At 36.8% G+C, this 22,012-nt stretch overlaps 1 protein-coding gene across 1 annotated transcript; it reads right to left on the bottom strand.

Moving 5' to 3' along the window:
• Nucleotides 1–4,981: 4,981 nt before the first annotated feature.
• NRG4 (neuregulin 4) lies at nucleotides 4,982–20,824 on the bottom strand. The gene is made up of 5 exons (XM_054388138.1): nucleotides 20,776–20,824; nucleotides 16,835–16,928; nucleotides 9,852–10,001; nucleotides 5,090–5,169; nucleotides 4,982–4,998 (listed from the first exon to the last, which is right to left on the bottom strand). Exons 1-5 carry the CDS (start codon nucleotides 20,783–20,785, stop codon nucleotides 4,982–4,984), a joined length of 351 nt encoding a protein of 116 aa, XP_054244113.1. The 5' UTR covers nucleotides 20,786–20,824.
• Nucleotides 20,825–22,012: the final 1,188 nt, after the last annotated feature.

Raw genomic sequence — 22,012 nt, 5'->3', positions numbered from 1 at the left:
TGGATTATTTGGAAACAATACTACCTGGATATTTATGTTAGAATTATTATCAGAGAAATTAGAATTTTTTCCCAAGTGCTTTGATAATTTTTGAGGAAAAATTCTACTCCCTAATCAACAGAATTTGTGCTTCTAAATGCTTTTAGAATATGATTTATAAATTGTCATCATTGCATTTCACAGCTAGATCCTCACGGAGATTAGCAGGTAGCACAAACTTCTCAAAATAACTGTTGCAGAGTGATTCACATCAGTGAATCAGTGGCAGTCATGTCACCTTTTCAAGATGAATTTTCGCAGCTATAGGAGGTAGAAACATTTGGTATTTTAAAAAACTTGTTTTAGCTGAGTTGCCAATATGACAAGTGAGAGCAAACATTAATCCCCTTGAAACAGAGACTCCTAGAATCTCGAGAACTGATGAAAATGACTGAACAGTTTGAAACAGTTGGAAAAAGTTGAAATAGCTAGAAAAATTCTGTGAGGAGAACATAGACCCCAGGTTCAAATTACAGAGCCCTGTTAAAGAATGCCACCAGTGGATGCTCAACTACATTGTTGCAGCTCACCAGTTGTCTATACAAAACTTGTAGTCAAATCTCCTTTGAGATGGTAATTTGAAGGCAGTCTCTAATAATGTACGCTGGAAAATAATGTTTTAGTGGTACAGATATGCATTTAGAAATGTTAGAAATTGGTAGTTTTAATTTGGGCATGAAAACAGCAGTGTCTTCTTCAGGTTCTACAGCTGCAGGCTCTGGTCACATGCCCTCAGCTACTCACAGGAATAACTCCTGATTGAAAGTTTCATGGAGTGTGAATCACAAATATGGAGCTGAGTGGCAACCTGCATATTTGTATTTCACAAAATGTCTGTCTGGCCCTTTGCTCTCAGGAATTTGGGGTCTCATACTACACACAGGTTGAACAGGTTCCAAGTCACAAGAAAAGCTGGAACAGACTTTGGATGAGCACAAGCAGATCTTGTTACATACAATGATGAAAATGATTTTAGGTTTTCTTAAACATCTTCAGACATGCAGATCTGGCTGTTTTTTTGTGCTCATCGTCCACTGAAGTGCAGGAAATATGCCAGTAGTTTCTTGAAAGAAGCACTGTTTTCACTGATCTTAACCACAAGAGGCAAATAATTTGGTTTCTTTTCATTATTCTGATACACAAATATTCCATCTCTAAGTATGTAGATGTCAACAGAAGTCATTATAACAGAAAGAGGTATATATGCCAGAAAATCATAACACAATTTAGTTTCAGGTTTTGTTTTTTTCCCTAGAGTAGATTCTCAGACATACAGGTATGTCTTCGTTAATATCCCTGGGGTTTGAATAGGGTCATAGTACAAGTGAAAACTCTTATCCAAACTAATCCATTCTTTCATTTTTTACTGGAGGTAGCTTGTTGTGTTTTAAATGAATCTGAAATGATGCCAAAGACGAAAGAAGGCAATGTTTTTCTTAATGTAGAAGAGCTAGGTATCCCATGTTAGATCTATAACCTTTGACTAAAGCTCTCCCTCTGCCTGGGCAGTCTCTTTTAGGTACATACTCCTGAGATAGAATTTGCTGAACATGTAAGAGAAGTTTCTAGCTTTTTCAGGTAAGCCCTCTGCTTCCCTGTCTGCTTGGACTCTGTTCAGTTTGATAGCTCCTAGTTCAAACACAGCAAAAACAATGGCACAGACACCATTTCTGTTGTGGTTAAGTTCTCTTCCCCCATTTCTTCTTTGCTTTCCATTTTCAAATAACTGAATCAGACTGCAGAGCCCCTCTACTGCTCTTAGAAAATGCAAGTCCAGGAGGAAGCTATTTTTTAGTGCAGTATATTGTGCAGTGGTTGTACAACATTGAAGGTAACTTAAAATGGGAAGTCCTACCAAATGGACTTATCATTGGTCTTCCTGCTTAATACTTAACAAAATCAGTCAGAAGACTATGCAGCACAGGGAAATGCTCTTGTTTTCTTTGAACCGTCATTTCTCCTCCTTTTCTCATACTTTGCCCCAGTTTTTGGGCTACTGATAAAAAAAAGTTATATAAGCAGTATATATAATATACAAGCAACCATTTACTTGGTCTATCAAGACATTTCCTGTTAATGGCTTGCATTTCCTTATGCTAATGATCAAAATGTTTTTGCAACACATTATTAAAGAGACATTACTACAATATGCTGGAAGGAAAAAATGACCCCCAGGTATAAAAGCCGTAACACTATAATAAATTATTGTGTAATCAGAGTGAAGGTTGCTAGGTCTTTTCTGGTTTTCTTCCCTCCATAACCTTGCACCTGGTGGAGGAACAATTTTAAAGACATGAGATTCTATGTTCCATGAAAACAGGAGTTAAGTGTAGAAGACAGACCTTATTACTTATCCCTGCACATACAGATAACATTCTTTTAGACTCCAGTGCTTCCAGACACAAGATCTGATCCACTTGAAACTGGTGTTTCTTTAGCTTTATTGCTCACTGAACTACTTGCTTAATTTTGTAAGCAAGCGTTGCTAGTGTTTTTCACAATTTTATCAAATGTTATGTAACATTTGCTACCCTGTACTTTCTGTGGCATTAGACCACCTTAAAATGAATTTGCAGCCTGATCTCATTTTGACCTGAATGTCGTATTCCCAAACTTTGTGAACTGAAGTAACTAATTTTAGAAGCTGAAATGTTCTCAAATGCAATGGTTTTGAAGCAGTTTCAATCTGTAGTAGGGCTTCCTTCAAAGATAACATTGCTTCATAAACCAGCTTGTTTGTATTTAAACACAGTTTGGGTTTATTCACCCCCACTTTCTGTACAAACTGTTTTGTAAATAATACAAACAAGATAGGTAACAGCAAATAAGTATTCCATGTTTGTCTAGAAAGCTGAGAGGGTTCTGAGAGTTTGTAGAGCACAACTTCAATCCATCTCTTCTTTACAACCTCTGCTAATATTTCCTTCCTGAATCTCTGCTTCGGATGACCACAAGCCTTTTCCTTCTTCAACGAAAACAGTGCACCAAACTTTAACATTATTAAGCCTGAATGTCTCATGAACAGTAACATATGAAAGTCATTCACTTTTCCTGCAGCTGTGCAAAGTACTTTAGGTAGTACTGATTCTAATGTAGCTGTCAGTACCACTATAAATCTCAGTGGCATGTCCCTGTGTGATGAAAAATCACTTTTATCTCTCCTAGTCTTTAAAACAACATTATCAGTTTCCTTCAGAGTATCTGCTAAAGGTCTGAAGTCCAGAAAAGAACATAGAAAATGAGTTAATTTGGTGAGAAAATGATATTTTATTGCTTTACTGCTTGACTTTATCTTTGGATCAGGTCCTCTACTTGATTTGGTGCCCTCAATTTCTTTCTTCAGTTGCTGAGCTTTAATGTGGAATCTCATGTCTCTGACATGAGTCCTCAGAAGGTAATAATGTATTTTTCTGTTTTCTTTTCTGGTAGCTATTATAACACATTTCTCTCTTTGACTTCTTACCTTACACAGTGTAACAACATGTCTTTTCTTCTCTGTCTTGATGTACTTTTGATTACATTGATATAAAATACACACTGTTCTTTCTGACACTACAGCACACAGAAGACCCCTTAGGAATAGAAGCTTATTCAAGATTTTCTTTGCACCTATATTTTTATAGACTTCTGGATTATTTATTTCAGAGGTAAATCTGTATTCTGCATCTTCTCCCCTTTCAATTCCTGAAGTTTTCTCAGTTAATTTTCTCTTCAATACAGCCTTATAAATCCCATACAATGAGCTGCTAGGTAATATGCCATTATGGAAACATATCTGAGTTTTGCTGATTTCAACCTCCAGTGCTAGAAATGAGTTAAAAAGAAAATTGTTCAGTTCATGGTTTCTACGCCTCTGACTAACCAGACAATCTCTTTGTGTTGTCAAGGCAGAAAGAGAGATGGACAAAGTCATCTGGCCTCTTTGTCTGACAAAGAGAATGCTGTAAGGAACCACGTAGGGATATATAATATACTGGTGTGATCAGCGTGAATAAAATAAATAAACCTTTAGAGACTGTAGCACTTGCTCAGGCAAGACACTTGTCTGGATAATACTTCTGTATCAGAAATGGACCTGATGAATAAAATTCCTGACTTGCCAGTATCTGAAATATCAACTGGAAAATTTAAGGTAAGGTGTAAATCTTCCTGAGTAGTGAGATTTGTATGAAGATAGCAAGACAAAAATAAAACCATCAAGGAAGGTGTATTGTGTAACAGTGACATATACCAAAATATTCTGCCTAGTAAACCTCTTTTAACCATTACAAATCTCTTTTCTTATTTTTTTTCCTTTTAATTTGAATTAAAATCTTGTGCCAGGAAGCTGGCCAATACACTAGCAGTGTTATCCTCACGTTGTCTTGCTATTTAAAAAAACCCCAAGAGTCAGTATTAGCTGGAGTAAGGTACTTTTTGTTCCCCCTGCATCTAGTAAGTATATCGGAACAAGCCAAATTCTGGGCATGTATCAAAGATATAAATTGGAAACCTGATTCACGACAGACCTCAACTTCCCTGGGACAATCCTATGAGAAAGGACAATCCTATCAAAACTTCATAGAATTACCTGATGCTAAAACTCCTACAATTATCTCTTATCCTCTGTGTAGTGACAAAAAGATGATTTCATATTTCCTAGGCAGTAAAACCCAATGCTATCTCATGCTGCTAGCTGTGCATTATTGAAAACAGTAATTTGTCATGAAAAATTCTACAAAATGCAAACAAATTATTAGTGATTTCCATATAATTTGATACACCTTTAAAAATGGAGAGAAATAGTATTAAGTGCAACTTTTTGTCTTAGTCGAACTCTTCTCCAACACATAAGTGAAGCCTCCTATTTCAGTCTTCTTTCTTCTCTCATCTTGCTTATCACATCTTCCTCTACAAGTAGTGAATTCTTAGGGTTGCTCTGCATTCTTCTACTCCTAAAGCTTTACTCTGTTATTATTTCTGAAAAATAAACCACATACTTTTAATTAGAGAAAACTTTCTCCTCTGCCTTCCCTATGGAGTCCAATCACTTAATTTTAAATGTACTCACTGTTGCAGCTGTTGCTGCTTGTTGTTTCAACCAGGCTGGCACCACACTCTGAAGAACTTGTCCTTGGAATGGAAGCTTTCCTGATGATAAGAAATGGGGAGGAAAAAAAAACCCAACCCAAACCAAAAAACACAGAGTGAAAAAAAAAGTTAAATAAATTATCAAGAGACAAACTAATTGTATGATGCTACCACTGAAAAAAAGTGACATCAATCTTCCACAATTACTTTCTAATTAATAGTTGGCATTTTTGAGAAGCACATCTGAGGAAGAAAAACAGAGATCAGGGGCAGGAACAGCACTCAGAACTACATAACTTCTCCTGAAATTAATGTTTCTGTTTGATTTCTCAGAGCTTTATTTAAGCAATTAGTAGATATCACAAAATTACTTAATTTGTCATAAACTCTCTTGGCGTTTGGAAATGAAATATCAATAATGTGACATTTTCCACACTTTACTGGGGAGAAATAGATCTTTTAAGTAGAGCTGGTCTCTTGCTGTCTCTTGGCTTTTCTTTTAATAATAATTAGTCATCTGCTCTTTTGAGGAGTCATGAGCTATTCTCCTTTCTGTCCAGTTTGTGTCCTGTGGTGATACGACTCCTCCACAAAATCTGTTGTCTTGGCCAGCTTAAATGGCTTTATTTCTAAAGCCTGTTGTTTTGGCTGGCTGAGTTCCTGTTCATCTATGTACCCTTACCTTGTAGGTAATTTGGCATTTCAATATGGACTTAAAGAAGTGAACTGCAGATTCATTTTACTTTTCCCTAAGTTTTTCTCTATTTCTCTAAGCTGTGTGTGTAGCGCATACGCCTCTGTATTGTTTTTAAATTAAGACTGGCTTATGTAGATCTATACTACTTGATCACTTTCCTTCTTCTAGTAACCCTTCCACAACATGTTTCTGGAGAAAGAAGGCCAGACGGATTTCTACTGATAGGTCAATTGTAGCAAAATATGCCAGTTTAAAAAAGGTGTCAGTTAACAATGTCATGGTAAGGATTTTTGCATACTCTCCTGTTTTCCTCAGGTCAAAATGATAGGCTGCATCAGTACCATTTGTTGACAGCATTTGTTTCAATATAGAGAGCAGCTAGATCTGGGTTTGTGCTACCCACATACACTGCTCTGCTCACAAGTTATGCAACTCTTGGGCCTAAAGCCACACAAAACCTTACTGCAGGACATTTATTTTCAGTGTTAAATAGCAATTCACTCCCATAAGGCCAGTTCTGATTTAATATATATAGAGAGAAGTTTTATATTCACAATGTAAGTACTATCTTTGCTAAAATAGAATTGTTGGCGGGATGCCACATCTTCTAGTGACTTCCAGTAGTTAGCAATAGTTTCATGTGATGAGCTTTTACAGGAATTTGGCAGACAGAACGGAGCATGCTCTTCAAAGATCCAGTTTTTCCCCTGATAGAGAAGCTACGTTTATTGCTATGAAGCAATCTATTCATGGAGAAAACTTGACAAAGCTAGTGGAAGCTAATGTACTGAACTCCTTTTCACATTCATCTAAGATGTGGACCAGTACTGTTCTTAGGCATTCCAACAGCATGACACAAAATTCTTTTGCAAGACTGAGGAAACCTAAAAGCATAGTCTTTTATTTGCAGCAACTTTTCCTCATCATTGTTTTTAAAAAGTAAATGAAAGCTACTCACTTTACTACACTAAATAATTGTATTTTATCAACATAAGACTCACTAAGATAGTTCTACAGTAGCCTTTCCTTCAGCAGCTTCCAGCAACAGTGAGAAGTTTAGCCTGAGACTGTTTATCTTTCCCCGTTTTAACATGCCTTTTTTCATCACTAGTCCTTGACCACCACTTCTTCTCTCCATTTGATGCTCTTCCCTTTATTCAGATCTTCATTTCCTTTCTCCTATTTTTATTTTGTTCTACTTTCCCTTCTCACCCTTTAGCCATTTCAAATACTGTGTTTTGTCATTATCTTTGATTCTCTCTCCTCCTCCTTATAGGTTTGTTTCCCCAAACCATACTATCTTGATGAATCCTAGTAAATAATCAAATACAGTATGAAATCAGCTTAGCAGCAGATTGTTGGCAGATTAGAAAAAATAAATCCTCAGCCCGTAAAAATGTGATGACAGTTTAAATATAGAACTATTTCTCACCATTCACCTAGAGCTTTTTCTGTGTAGCCCTTTTATGTGTTACTTTTGCTGTTACTGATGATTTGGGTTTCTAAGCAGAGCAATTAAATTCTTCCTCTCAACCCTTGTATGCTGAATGGATTTGTTTGTAGGGAGCATTAAATGTACTTGCACATGCTTGGTCCTGAAATCTGCCCCAAGCAGCCTGAGCTGAAGAAAATGTGGCTGTGAAGGGGGTACAAGCAATGACAGGGACAAGAAAATAGAGCACTGATTTTATAAAGTCGGTATGACTGAAGGCATAATTTGGGGGATTCAGTTTATGCATCCTAAATTGCAATTAGTACCTCCTCTTCTGCATCTCTCCAGACTGCATTACTCTTTATACTAAATCTGCATCAGAATCCTCTGTTGAACAAGAAAAAGAAGTGCTTTCAAGCACGTAACAGAGGGGGAAAATTTCTCTGCTTTTTGATTCTGGATCAAACATACACTTTATTGATAAGTGTAATAGTGGAAACTGGATAGCACATGAGGACAAGTCGAGGATGACACAAACTCTCCAGCTAACCTTTGCAAGCCCCAGTTCTACCCTCTTCCAGAATACTGTGATACAGGTGGTAGATGAAATTTCACACACACGAAAAGTTGTTAGTATTAATCACAGCTGCTAGCAATAATCCTTGTTTCTACAACTAAAAAGAGGGGAGTAGGTTGAAGATACTTGTCTTAGCATTGGTCACTTAAGAGATAAGGATTTTACATGTAAATTGTTTCTTTTGCAGGTAAGTTTTCTAACAGATGGTTGTGCTCCATCAGCCTCTGAAGTGTAAAGGTAAAATGACATTTTTTAGCTAATTATGTTTTTTCCTTTATACTAAAGAAGTTGATTGTGATTTTCTGAGATTTCTCAAGCTAGTCTGGTATATAATACAGTTTCAAGAGCAACTACATTAAGACTGAGTTGCTGCCCTGGTTATTTTTTTCCAATAAAGAGGCCCTACTACTTGTTCTGCCAGTTAGGTAAAGCTTGAATAAACTGATTTCCTATAAATAAATTGAGTAGCTGAGGTTTATTTTCTAGCTGTCTAATAAGACTTGCACAGACCTGTCATTGCTGCTGTTCTAAGATTTTGTACTTTGCAATGTGAGGCTCTCTGACCATAAAACTTGTTAGATTGTGTCTCCAGCCTTCCTTTAATTTTGCTGTATACACTGAGAAAAGGGATCTTCTAACAGATTGCTTTTTGAGTTCTGTGTTCTCTGAAGACTTTCTATTCTCAGAAATGAGCTTTACTTCTCAAGAATACTATCCTCACCAATATGAGACTGGCATTAATTTTTCTGTAGTCAGTTCAAGCTGTATTCTGTTCTAATAACTTTACAGTCATCTGTCAGTGTTCTTTATCAAACAGCCGCCTAGCATTCCACTGCTAAGACAGGATTAATTTAACTAAAATGACTAATGTTGGGGGGTATCCTCTACAAGTTTGGGTTTTTTTGATACAAACATTTTTTGATCAAATGTTCTCTATCCCTTCTAAATATATTCAGCTATGGCAAAAACTGACTTTCAGGGAGTTTCCATGACAGCAGCTGAGGTAAAACTAGACCAGCTATTCCAAAGGTCGCTCACTGAAAGGCACTGATCAGAGAGGTTGATTTGACAATGTGATTGTGGGAGAGCAGCGAGCAGAATTGCAAGAACCTTGTGTTATCATAACCAGGAGAAATGCAGCATGGGAGAAAGAGGAAGAGGCTGCAAGTCTGTGATGGATAAAGAATTACAGGGACTAGTAAGTTGCCTCATAAAGGCATCAATATTAACAGTATATGACAAAACGAGCTTTCAAAAAGTGCTTAAAACCAAGAAGGAATGTAGGATGTTGACTTGTGTACCCACAAATGCAGAGAGCAAGTGAAGACACTACATTTGTTTGGGTTTGGTCTAAGTGTACTGATACACGGTACTGATATATGTACAGCACCAAAGTTCTGTGACTTGAACTGCTTACATTTGAAGACCTAATGTGCCTGAAGTGCTACTAAAAACCAACCTTGCAGCATTTGCTGTGTAGCACTGACATTTCAGGGATAGCCCTCTGATTTGTTCTAGATGTTAGTTAGTTAGTCAATAAATATCTACATAGGATTATTCTTGAATTTGATTCTTTCCTTAGTTTTTCTCTTTAAACTAGGAGCCATAAAGGAGTTGGGAACTATGGAACCAGTTGGTTTGGCTGCCAATTCCATGCAGTAGAACAGTTTCTGATCCTTAAGCACTTCAGTAGTTCGTCTCTACTTCTCAGACCTTGGACAACACAAGGGTTGATTCACGTTTGAAATGTTAGCACTATTTCTAGGAAAACTGGAAAATCTCTCAGAAATAGATGTACTACATGTATTTTTTACAAAGCAACTGTAATAGCTTATAAAAGACATTAAAAAGACTACAAGCCAGGAAGGAAAATATTACCAGCAACAAGTTGAGACATTCACATTAATTATGCTGAATAACCATACAAACCTTATGGATAATTCATTACATACTTTCACATTCAAATGATTAGTACATGATTACCAGAAGAAATTTCTACTTGATTAAATAGCTTCAGCACTCTGAAGCACTTTTACCTGCAAAGGAAGTAGAATACTCCAATTACAAGAAATCCTAGAAGAAGCAGTGAAGCCAAGAAAGCTGCAAACAGGTCACCTTTTGTTTGGGACTTGATGCTGGGCAGCAAAACTTCCTCACAACGGGCTCCTGTGTAATTCTCAATACACCTGAAAAACCAAGTTTTATTTGGATTAGATGGTAATTTCTCATCTAATATGGAAAGCACAAAGGCTTCTTTTGGTCTTAAGTGGAGAGAAAACTTGTTATGGTGTAGTTAATGTTTATATTTGCTTCACAGCAAGTTTTCCTATGGAATTTCCACTCACCTCATTTCCAGAAAAAAGGGAATTGGCATGTTGGGCATCAAGTTCACATTCTTATCCATACTACCTTTTCTTTTATAGTAAACCATATCTTTCTTAATATATTCATTGGATTAGCAGTATACTTCACAATGGTGTACTTCACAGTTCAATATGCCTCCTCCCCTGGCAGATTTAATTAATTAAAATCCTATCTTTAGTGTTAACTGTGTCATCCCACTGGTTCTCACAGTAGTCATGCTTTCTTTTTCCTCTTTCATTCTAGCTTTCTTTGTTGAAGAGCTAGTACTGTCAGCTAAGTAGGTCAAGAAAATGGGAATTCATGGAGACACAGTACACCCTAAAATGCAGAAGTAGTTTATGCAGTGGGATAATTCATGCCAGAATATGTTATTTGCTTGGTGAATGACACTGTCTTGGAGAAACCTATCTAAATGTCATTTCTACTATGTTTATTTTTTCAGTATGTGAAAACATCTTCTGAAGAAAGGGGTTAAATGAGTATGGTATTTTACTATGGTAAAATGGCATGATGTTTTATTAAGAGTAAATAAATTGAAGCTTAATAATTCATATAGAGTTAAAAGACAGGTTGAAGCTATACTAATCTTCATTTGTCTTCTATTTTGCAGTTATTTTCCTAAGGAATTTATTGCATTACAGAAAATGGGAAGCACTTCATTCAATAACTACATTCTGCAAGTATCTTTTAAGTATGTAAATTTGCTTCTTTCTATTGCTAAAGATCTTGCTCCTTCTTGCTATTTCTGGTACTGAAGTCATACTAATCTGTGACATAAGCAATTGCAGGCTCCAGCTGAGAAAAATGGGCTGAACTCTGTAACGTACTTGAAGTTCTCAACTGCCATTGGTAGCTACAAGGTGTAATTTAGGTGGGGGACAAGAAGACAGAGTGGGGAGAAACTGCCAAACAAGTAGGATGTCTAGCATATCTAAATAAGATAAGGGGCTCACAGTGAGCATGCCAACAGGCATGTGGGATGTGACTCCCAGCACTGCTTTCCATAGACCATGGACCACTATTTCAATACTACTGGTATATTGCACAAAGAACTACTACCATTTGTTTTAATTCTTTGCCTTTGGAAAGAAAATGGAAGATTTAGACACTAGGGAAAAAATAATTATCAGCCTATATTGAGGCTGTGCAATTGATGAAACAGCCACCATTTGCTAAGGACAGTATGAGACCTTTTGAAGTTTCTATTGACTGCTGCAAGAAGCAAGAGTAGGCAGATTGCTCTGATTGCTTGAGATAATGTTCCAGATATTTACTGTAAGTACAGAGGCATTTCAGTGGCCTATTTCTGAAATACTGTAGAATGAGAATAGAAGTATAGTTTGAGTGGAGCATTGTTCTCTAGCAAGTGAGAGAGAAGTGCTTTGGAGAGCTGAATAGAGTAACAGGGATAGAAAATGGAATATAAAATTCATAGAAGTATTCTTGAATACCAATGAAAACCAGAGAATAATGCATGGCTAAAGTGATACAGGAAGAAAAAACAAATAGGTTTTGGCATCAAATTAAGGCTCATAGAAAAGTTCCAGAGAATGAGCATAAAAAGAGTAAGTCAGTAGCCTAAAGAGAAAAATGAAGCAGAATGAAGAAGAGAGAGTCCTGTCTGATTAGAACTGCATACAGGGTGAAGGTGACAGGCCAGGTTTAGAAAACTGTTGCCATACACCTGAGTGAGGTGGCTTGAACAGTGCTCAGGAGCCACACTCATGTTCTGTGAAAGATCATGGGGAAAAGATTGAGATGTGATGACAGTGTATCAAAAAGGTCACTGAGATTGCAGCCACTTTCTCCTAAACAGAAAATAGAACCGGATGCTTAAGATAGTCACAAGCCTTCAAGAGGGAAAGGAGTTACAAGGTGTAAGACTGTAAAAGGGAACATTACAGCCAATATGAATCCAAAGGCGAAAGGAAAAAGACCTACTCTAAAAAAGCACATACAAAACTTGATGCTGAATCTATTAATTGTTCCTGGATGTAACAAAACCAAGTTTTAGAAACTTGATGTCAGTTAATATCTGTTTAACTGCCTGCAGTGCATTAGGGATTACAGAGCCATCCATCTACTTTCTCTAGATTGACTTGTTGACACACTAGCTGAAAGTGAATCCGTGGTATGCAGAAAATACTGCCATATAACCTAAAAATTATGAAGGTTTTAATAGGAAGAGGAAAACTGAGATGAGGTGTTTCTTGGTTACATTTCAATAAATGCAATTATAGGTTCACATTAGCTATCAATGAGCTCTGCTAAAGTTGAGGTATTTCTGAAAATCCAGATGTGTAAATACTGGCTTGCATAAGCTTTTATGAAGTCGTCATTGATGAGGTACAAACAGGTGAAGCACTATGTTAGATAGTCCTGCAACAAGACAGAAGCAACAGATGCTTCAAGATAGCCAGGAATACTGTAAGTATTTCCTAAAACTGCTAGGAAGGAAACTAAGCAGATTTCAAGAAGTGGAAGTCACTCAGGTGATCTGCCTATCCTGTTTCATTAGCAAAGCTCTAATCACCTCAATAGAGTTGCACACACTTGACTACGAGCAAGCCAGAGAAGTGGTCTCTAACAAACATGGGCTATGAACGTAAGCCTGACTGATGGTATCTGTAAGTGTATCCTAGAGCCTTAAAGATCAGTGGCAACTCACAGGTATCCAACACAAGAAGATAAACCATAAGTAGGGCACATACACTTGCAGTTGTTAATATGGCAGGCAACTGTACTTCTGCACTTGATTGCATGAGTGCAAAAGGGAGAAAAGCATGTTTCTAGGCTAGAGTGAGAGGGAGTTACACTAACCAAGTCTTGTGGTCACTAGGCCAGGTGTTGCTGTTAGCTTGCTGTTGCAGCACATGTGTTTTCTGTTGACTTTACATGGTCCTACTATGGAGCACTCCAAAGTTGATTTTTTGATTAAATGGAAAAAAAAGTCTTACCTCCTCTAAGGAATTAGAATTTCTAATTTATTCAGAGTTGAAAGACAACAGCCTTCAAATGTTTGAGGAAAAGCCATGAGACTAGAAGCTCCCATTTTCAGATAGCATCCAGGTTTCTGCTTTCCTAGATGCCTGCAACAGGCATGCACACACACCCACAACTCTTGTCAGGTGAGATGAACCAGCCTTACCTGCTGTATACAAACTTACTAGAGGAGCTGTGCTGGATACAAAACACTAACATATGTAAAGAAATCCACAGAATCTTTGAACACAGGATATTAATCAGAACTATCCATACCAGCAACATATGATAATGTTGCATTTTCTATTTTATGTCCCATTAAAAATAAATCTTTATTATTGACTCCTTGGCTATACTTCTGGTGTGTACTCTTAACTTTTTTTCCTACCTTTCAAGCTAAAAGCAGAACTGAGAAATACCAGTTGCATGCTTTGTTTTCAGAAGAGCCTGGGACAGTTTTGGATGCAGAGAAAGAAGAGAAACCCAGATGAGTGGGAAGCCCTTCACTGGCATCTTACAATGTGTATCTCTGAAGGCTTATGCCACAGCAAGTATATCACTCATTGGGACATTTGAAAAAGAGAATGAAGGACCTATTCCAGAAAAGGAATAGGGGTGTACATAAGGCAATGGAAGGAATTTGCACAGGATTTATTGGATTAGTATAGGAAAGATGAAAGACAAATTGTATTAGAGGTAGAAGCAAAGGAAGGGGAAAGTGGAGATATCCTTTATCCATACACAGGAATTTCAGGGAGATTTCTGAGGTCTGCCTCTCTTGCAGTACTTCATCTGAATGCACTGCCCTGTGCAGAAAATGATCCCTTCCTCCAGAGGAGAGGGTTCACTCTTAATTATTGTGTGCTGCCTTCAGAAGCAGAGGAGAGGTGTATGTGTGGTCTCACACAATCCGTATTTCATCTTGAATACAGAAAGAAAGCTCTCAGAAATCTGCCATGCGCAAGACAAAATGGAAGTATCAAAGCTTCCCCTCAGACAACAAAATCTTCACTTAATTCTGTACCATATTAATTAATGATTAATGGGACAACTGCACACCAGGTGCTGAGGAAAACATCTTCCAGCCTCATGTTTTATGATATAGCTGAGGCAGCTGCTTTTCCATTCTTCTCCATTCTGCTGCATGTTTATTAAGTACGTTTGAGCATTCCTGCATTTGAAGCTCATCCTTTTTATGGTGGCAGGTGCACCTTTCACTGCTGAGACCATTAACTCATTGTTAGGAAAGGAACAAGGGAATGTGGCAGCTGAGCAACTTCATGTTTTAACACGCATCAGCTGTATTTAAAATCTGCTGATGTTGTGCAGGGGAGAGAGGTCAACTGAAGTTTTGCTTCTTTTAAATCTCTACTTTGTGTGTGTGTATATATATTTCTCATTTTTTGAACGGTAAAAATAACTGACATTTCAAAAATAACCAGTGTCTCTTAATTTGTTAGCCTGCTACAAAGTACGTATTTCTAAGGAATGACGCAATTTTCCTTGCTACACTGTGAAATGACTTCCAGTGACGTTGCATCAGGTAATCTGGACTATGTTTAGCACAACACATTTGTGTAAACAAGCAGCATGTCAAAGCAAACGTGTTTGAAGGTGTTTTTACAGTTTGTTAGTCTGTTCTTGCTCCACTTCCACTTTCTAATCAATGCTGTGCTAACGATAGTTCAGTCTTTGATTCTAAAAGTGATTTTGTTTTTCTGTTGGTGGGAGGCGATCATTTGAGAACACTTAAAAGCTTTAGGTGGGATTTGGCAGAAACCTGCATCAAAGCAGCTCTGCACAACTGTGTGATGATGCCAGTCTTGAAGTTCCAAAGCACCAAATATTTTTCTGAATTCTGCTGAATAGTGATGCATTTTTTTCTGTTGTTTCTATTCACATCATTGCTGATTACTAAGATATCTGTGTGTAAACAAAACCTTTCTCATCTATAATTAGCCTTCTCTGACTGATTAAGGAACATGTTTAGAATGAGGACAGGCTTAAATAGAATGCTGCTATTTAAACCCATATAACTTCATAATCAACCCACTAGATACAGAAGAAAAATAATTGCAAAGTTAAATGCAGTAAGATTGCCTAAGTATAATAAAAATGCTCTTAAGGTGTTACTTTTCTGCTTTAGCAGATTATACAGTCCTCTAGTACTTGAATAATAATTTGCACTTTTAAAGTGGAAATTACCTATACCAACTAGATTGTGCTTCTGAGGAATGGTCTGAGTATCTGTTACTTCACATTTAGTTTTTGCATCAAATACATCTTCCTCATTTCACAGTCTAGCAATAGTTGAGGAAGTGTTTTGAAATTGTGTAATTGATGCTTTTTAGTCTAAATAGTCTGTTTTAATTTAAGTTTTAATATTAATAATATGGAATCTCTTCTGGAGGTAAAAAAAAAGTATATTTCAACATGTTTTACTCTTTCTGTGTAGGGTATTCATTTTGCATCACGTAAGCTTGCCAGGCTCAGGAGTCGTCATCATCCAGCACTTCCAAGCTTTATCCTTACTTCTTGATCTGATTCCTTGTATGACATTGGATATTATGTTTACTGACAGTGATGTGCTGTATATACTTTTTCAGTGAGCATTTACCACAAAATTGCCTCTTCTCATCTACTAGACAAGTTTATGTGCTTGAGTTTAAATGTTTCAACTGAACTGTCTCAAACCAAAGAGATCCTTTAATTACACAACTTAGAAACTACTTTGTTTCCTTCTTCAACTGTTTCATTCAGTTACCGTTAGTTACAATATAAGATTGAAGAGGAAGCAAGACTTGCCAGAGAAGAAAAGGTAATATCCTTAAGGTGTATGTAATACCTGTCTGAATGCCTATTTTTGTGTAAAGCAAACCTGTTAAATTAACTCTTAATTTCTCTTGATGAACGGTAACTCAGAATTAGTAAATGCAGGACCATGAAAAGTTAGAATTTAACTTAGCATCTTCATATGTCTTGGTAAATGAGAAAGTACAAGCATGGGACTGTATTTTTTGTAGCAAATGTACCCACATGCAGAACCAGGAGGTGCTTCTTTTCCAGTGTGCTATGTGGGCTTCCAAAAGAAGAATGGCTGTCATTGTAAAGTTGCCCTTTGTGTATTTCAGCAAGATTGAGAGAACATAGTAAATCTTGAATTACATTCTTTTTCCCCCCCTCTTAAAATATTATATTGCTTTTTGTGACTCTTCATTTTGTTTGGGTCAGGCTATTTTATGTTACAAAAAGTTTTGCAATATGATTTATCTGGAAGAAAAACTGGGAATATACTTTGCCTTTCTGAATGCCTTTCCAACAGTATAGCTCATGAGGCAAAGGGTATCTTGTTCCTTTCTGTACTCTAATGAGGGGAGGAAATACGGCTCTGAATATAGGTATCATCCTGAATGCAGACATAACTAAGTACTGTTGTACCTGTCTGACAATTATACACCAAATATGCATATGTATTTTTCTCTCCTTGTCCTGTCTCTGCAAGCTACACAAGTAATCTGAGCATCAATTACTGAATTTAGAACAGCCATAGGTAATGGGCATTTTCCTTTATTTAATGTTTTAACAGTAATTTCTTAAAGAAACGAGGTAAAGAAATGGTCTGTAGACAGTTGTTCTCCAATACTTGTAACACACAAACTTTAGTTTCACTGACCTGCAGAATGGACTGGATACAGTAGGAATCATATAACAAATCCCTCCATTTAGACAAAAAGATCCATAACTGGTGCCACAGAGTTCTTCATGATCTTAAAAATAAGACCAAAATAAACACAGACACATCTGTATTTTTATCAATAAAAGGAGGAGATCTTCGTTACAATTTTGGGGAGTGGGGATGGCTTCCTTTAAACAAACAACAAAACCCAGCCAATCAAACCACCATCCACAAATAAAACCACATTATGAACAAATAGACTTGTGGTACAGGCCAACAACATACAGCACTATCTTGCAGAATTGTTTCATGTAATGATATGCAAAAAGATCACAAATTTATCACCATATCAGATGTGAAGTACCTAAATTGTATGAATAAATGCAAAATTTCTCTTGCAGTGATATGAACTTCTGAATTCTTCATAACTTCATTTGCCTTTCATAACCAGAAATCGTACTGAGCACAGTGATTCACATGATGACCTACATGAGTTTGCCCTGTTCCAGAGGCACAAACTATCTTTAGCTAAGCTAGCTTCTGTGAGAGAATAAGAGTCAGTACAGATAAACCCAGAATAGTCTCAGGTGTGGACCAGGACGTTCTAAGACTGGCTTCAGGCTGCATTAAGAACTAAATCATACCAGAGCTGGACACCATCAGGTTGTCCACCCCATTTTTTAAGAACCAGTGGAGGAGCTGGCCTATGAAATGTCACTTATGTAGAAGACTGTCTGTTACACTGTAATTTTCAAGGATCTCAAAAAGGCTTTTTCGTAATGCAGTAGTCTTATTACATGACTTGTTAGTGTGCTAGACAGAATTAGGCATTCTAAGCCCTCAAATACAGGATACTAATGTTGGCATACATAGCAGCATTTGTGATTTTATGCTTAAAACAATATGTAATTCCACCATTTCACTCTCTGAAAGCAGTCTAAATTTGGAAGTTGGATTGCATATATGTATGATACTGACTCATTATGTATATATGCATGTATATATTTTGAAATATTTCTTCAGTCATATGAAACCACAATATCTCAATCAAGAGAAAAACAGAGCAGTCTTCTGATATCGTAAGTGTGAGTGTTGTGTGTTACCTTACACTTTAGGTGTTGTCTTTGCTATTATTTCTCCCAGAAGTTCTGAAAATAAGAATTCTGCTGTCTAACTGTTTACCTACAGAAGACATGTTCTCTACAAAATATGGTTTGTTTAAAAGGAAGTTAGATTTTAATTTTCTTATTTGTCCTTCAGGAAAAAGGGTTCTCCTTTGCTCCTGCAGAAAAAAAGGGGGAAGGTGTGACCATAAGACAGGGTACCCTAGAGGGAGCTTCTACATCTTTGCATCTGAAATAAGCCTGACTTTTCTAAGAGTAGCAGAAAAGCTTAGCTATTTCTAACCCTGTGCAACAAAACCATCATGCATCCTGCTATCCTCTAGGTCACTGTCCACTAATTCCACTTATCTTTTCGTACACTCTTCCATTTCTGTGATGGCATATAGACTGTGAGTCTAGTCTTCAATAGCAATTCACTTTCATGTTCGTTTTATCAAAATTATATCATCCAAGTGGTAACTGGACCTTTTTGCATGTGTGCAGCTAAATTTGAGAGCTGGAAGAGGGGAAAGGTAAGGCTGGAAAACTTGTTCATGTTTCATCTTGTTGCTTTGGCTCAGGATGAGGCATAACAGCAGCATGTGTTCTGCCCTACCTTGTGAGAAGTTCATGGAAATATATTTTAACTCTGAAGCTTTCTGTGCTTGTTTACTGGCAATTAATTTGCTGCAAGTTCATTATTAAAAGGCTTTAAAAATTACTTTGCATGGGTAATTCCCAATTGCAATAGGAAGAAGATGCTAACAGGAAAAAAAAAAGGCAGGCAGATTTTAAAATAAGAAGTATAAATTCTTTGATTTTAGTCTATTCACACATAACAGTGGAACTTCTGTGGCACTGTAATCAAACTGAAGGCTACAAACATCCTTCTATAAATGAAGAAAGGGTATTGAACACATGAACAGACTATCAGGATTTCTGTGCATTTGTAAGAATCAAGAGAGAAACAGGCAAACTCTGAACTGTGACCTGCTCTCTTTAGACAGCTTGTGGAAAGCCTTCAGAGAAATTCTGGTTAAAATACTGCCTTATAGTTCTATTTCTTCATCTTTATGGAGAAATAGGCCTGTCTAACACTGGCATACTGGTAAAATACTGAAGAAAACTAAATGCCTCAAGTCACTCAGGTCTCACAACATTTGGCAGAATGATTCTCTTATGGTGATCTGTGTATTAAAGACTGTCTCTCCAGCCCAACTAGACAGTTCTGTTCTGGCAAAATACCTCAGGCACTCTGTCTTAGGCACTCTCTCTTAGTGAGAGAGGTGGAAAGAGAGAACAAAAAGTGCCTAGGAAGCCTTCAAAACCTTTTTGATTGTAATTACAGACAATTTCTCTATAGGCTATTTCTTTCTAGATAGAGCTAGACTTCTTTCTAGTGCTAAGGGAAAAATTGTAACTTTAATTTTACCAGCAATGAGATATGTGAAGAAACCTCTATGTCCATGTAGATCAGGTGGCCCAAATTCCATCCAAATGTGATTCCATAAGTTCCATTTTGTGTATTAACATTTTGCTACCAGAATAATACAGGATAAAGTAGATGACAGAATTATGGAAGAGAAGAAAAGTAAATTCAGGATTCTTTCACACATACACACCACTATTAATTACAGTAGTAGTGGGTTTTGCTACAATACAAACATATGTATTGTTTTACTCCATACCCACTTTACTGAAATGCAGTGGTTTGGATGAAATTTGAAAGCTACAGCCCTGTATTTATAGACAGAGAAGTATGAAAGCAACAGTTTATCGCTTTAATTTTATAGTCAATGATACAAAAGGGTACACTGTAGAATCAGAAGGGGTTCAATACAAGCCAAACCCCAATTACATTAGCATTGGTGAATGTGTTATGATTTTTCATGAGGTAAGTCAATACATTATTTTAATCTAAAAATGCAAATTGTGTGTTTTGAAAGTCAAATGTATATTACATTCAGACTACCATAATCAAGATAGAAATGTTTAACAAGTCAAGTGATGATAGGCAGTTAAAAATCCTAAAGATTTAGCTTTTCAATTAATACAATTGTAGAAACTCTATCAACATATATTCTACATTTTATATATATATATAGATATATATTTCTATGTGAGAGATTAAATAAAGATAAGTAGAACACAAAAATTACTTCTAAAAGAAGACAAATTTTGGAGGGAGAAGTGAAGAGGAGTGAAACAAGATTATTCTAATACTAGACTGCAAGGCCTAGTGCTAGTGCAGAGGTAATAGCAGCCTCTAAATACACTGATTCACAATTATTCTTTTTGAGGATATGCATGGAAACCTATCCCTAAACTCTCTTGTCTGTATTTAAACTTTTGTAACTTGACTGGCCTATCTACTAACAAGAGAAATAAACAAAGGCCACGTTAACCCCCAAAGAACCAAGCCAGCCTTCATATAATCCATGTGTTGACTCAGCTGTTTTGCCTAGTCTAGAGGCCACAATACTACAGACTGTCTAATCCTAAAAGTCTGTTTAAACAAAAAGGGAAGGGGGAGGAGTAGGAACTGTTGACAGAAGACAAAAGGGCTTATGTGTGCATGCTTCCTCACTTATAAGCAACTTTGGACTTTATGCTAATCAGTCTGAAGCTGTGAAATACTGGGACTGAGCAAAGCAAACCTCTGTTAAGACAATTTGTACCACTGACTGGTGAACTCTAGTTAGCTGACTAGCAAGTGATGGGAGTCCTATAGAGCATTTGTGACAATCCAAAGAGCAGCTGCCAAAATAAATGCAATTTTAATGATTTTGAATTCTATAAGTATTCACATCCAAGTAAAGACTTGGAAGAAATTACCTGTTCGCATATTATTCCGACAACAATTTTTATTCTTGGTCAGAGGCTATTCTTCTAAAACAGCACCTAAAGACAAACATGTAGATTTATCATGTAATTTTTAATCCTAGTGACTTTTTCCCCCCCTGAAGGAATAGCTACTGAACCACATCTTTGTGTTGCTGCTAAGACATGGGTTGTGCTTTTATAATGTACCATTATATTACGTGTAAATTCCATTAATTCACAGTTAATGGCAAACATTCAAGTCTACTGGCAAGTTCTGTGAACTTCTAATGACAGTACTACAAGACAAATCCAAATTCACGCTAAAGCACATTTAAACAAGGAGTATTTTTTCAAACTGCCATGCATTTATTCAGAGTTGTAATACCTGATGCTTTTAGGCAATCTAAATTACAGTTTCTAGCTAGCTAATTGAATTGACATTTGTACCTGAAAACACAGTGTGCACAACTGAGCCAGTCCTCAAACTGGTAAGTATTCAGTCAGGTAAGGTCTCGGTGGTAGAATTCTTGCATTTCACAAACAAATTTCCCAATTTGTAATTTCTCTGAAAGAATGTGTGTGCCAAACAGGTTATTGAACAAGCCTAGCATAATCTTATTTTTTAATGTTTGCTTTCTTTTTCCTACAGTTGAAAGTGTACATGAAGTAAACATCTAAGCAAACTTTCCTATATTGGAAGAAATATTTTTTCCCATGAAATGATCAAATAAAATAAATTGTAAACTTTACCAGAAGTAATTGCCTATACTTCTACTGTGTAACAGAAACACTGCTTTCTGTAGAGGCCCATTTCAAAAGGTATAATGCATTTGTACTTACTGCATAAGCAGAGAATTCTGTTTTTCATGGGATCTCAAATGGCTTCTCTAGCGCTTTAAGTGTCCTGTCCATAGTAGAAAATCTGAAATGGCAGTTCCCTGTGAATACTGGGCTGTAACAGCTGGGTCCCCACCCAAAGGCGGTCCTCTTGGGCTGTTCCACAGATACGCAACTTTGTGCACAATTAACATAGCCTGTGGCACAAAGAAACAAACTAACCTGATTCACTCCACAACTAAAATCTTTTTTAAAAAAAGAAAGAAAGAATCTTGGAGATGGTTAATTTTAGCAGTGGAGATCTGGATTTTCTATGTGCCATTAAAAACGCTTCCAATTGACAGTGTGCAATGTGGGTGAGGTTGTAAGACAAACATGCATACAGAGGCCAAGTACAGATTAGGGTAACAGC

This window comes from Indicator indicator, chromosome 16 (assembly GCF_027791375.1).
Source record: "Indicator indicator isolate 239-I01 chromosome 16, UM_Iind_1.1, whole genome shotgun sequence".
Lineage (NCBI taxonomy): Eukaryota > Metazoa > Chordata > Aves > Piciformes > Indicatoridae > Indicator > Indicator indicator.
The sequence above is the reverse complement of the archived record's forward strand: the minus strand, read 5'-3'. Positions and strand labels throughout refer to the sequence as shown.

Bases quoted from the DNA above. Each gene is read 5' to 3' on its own strand.
- NRG4 (XM_054388138.1), bottom strand. The intron at 10,002-16,834 runs GTCAGTGAAACT...TTGGTTTTTCAG, and splicing joins GTATCCAGTCCATTCTGCAG to GTGTATTGAGAATTACACAG. The intron at 5,170-9,851 runs GTAAAAGTGCTT...TCTTATCATCAG, and splicing joins GTATTCTACTTCCTTTGCAG to GAAAGCTTCCATTCCAAGGA.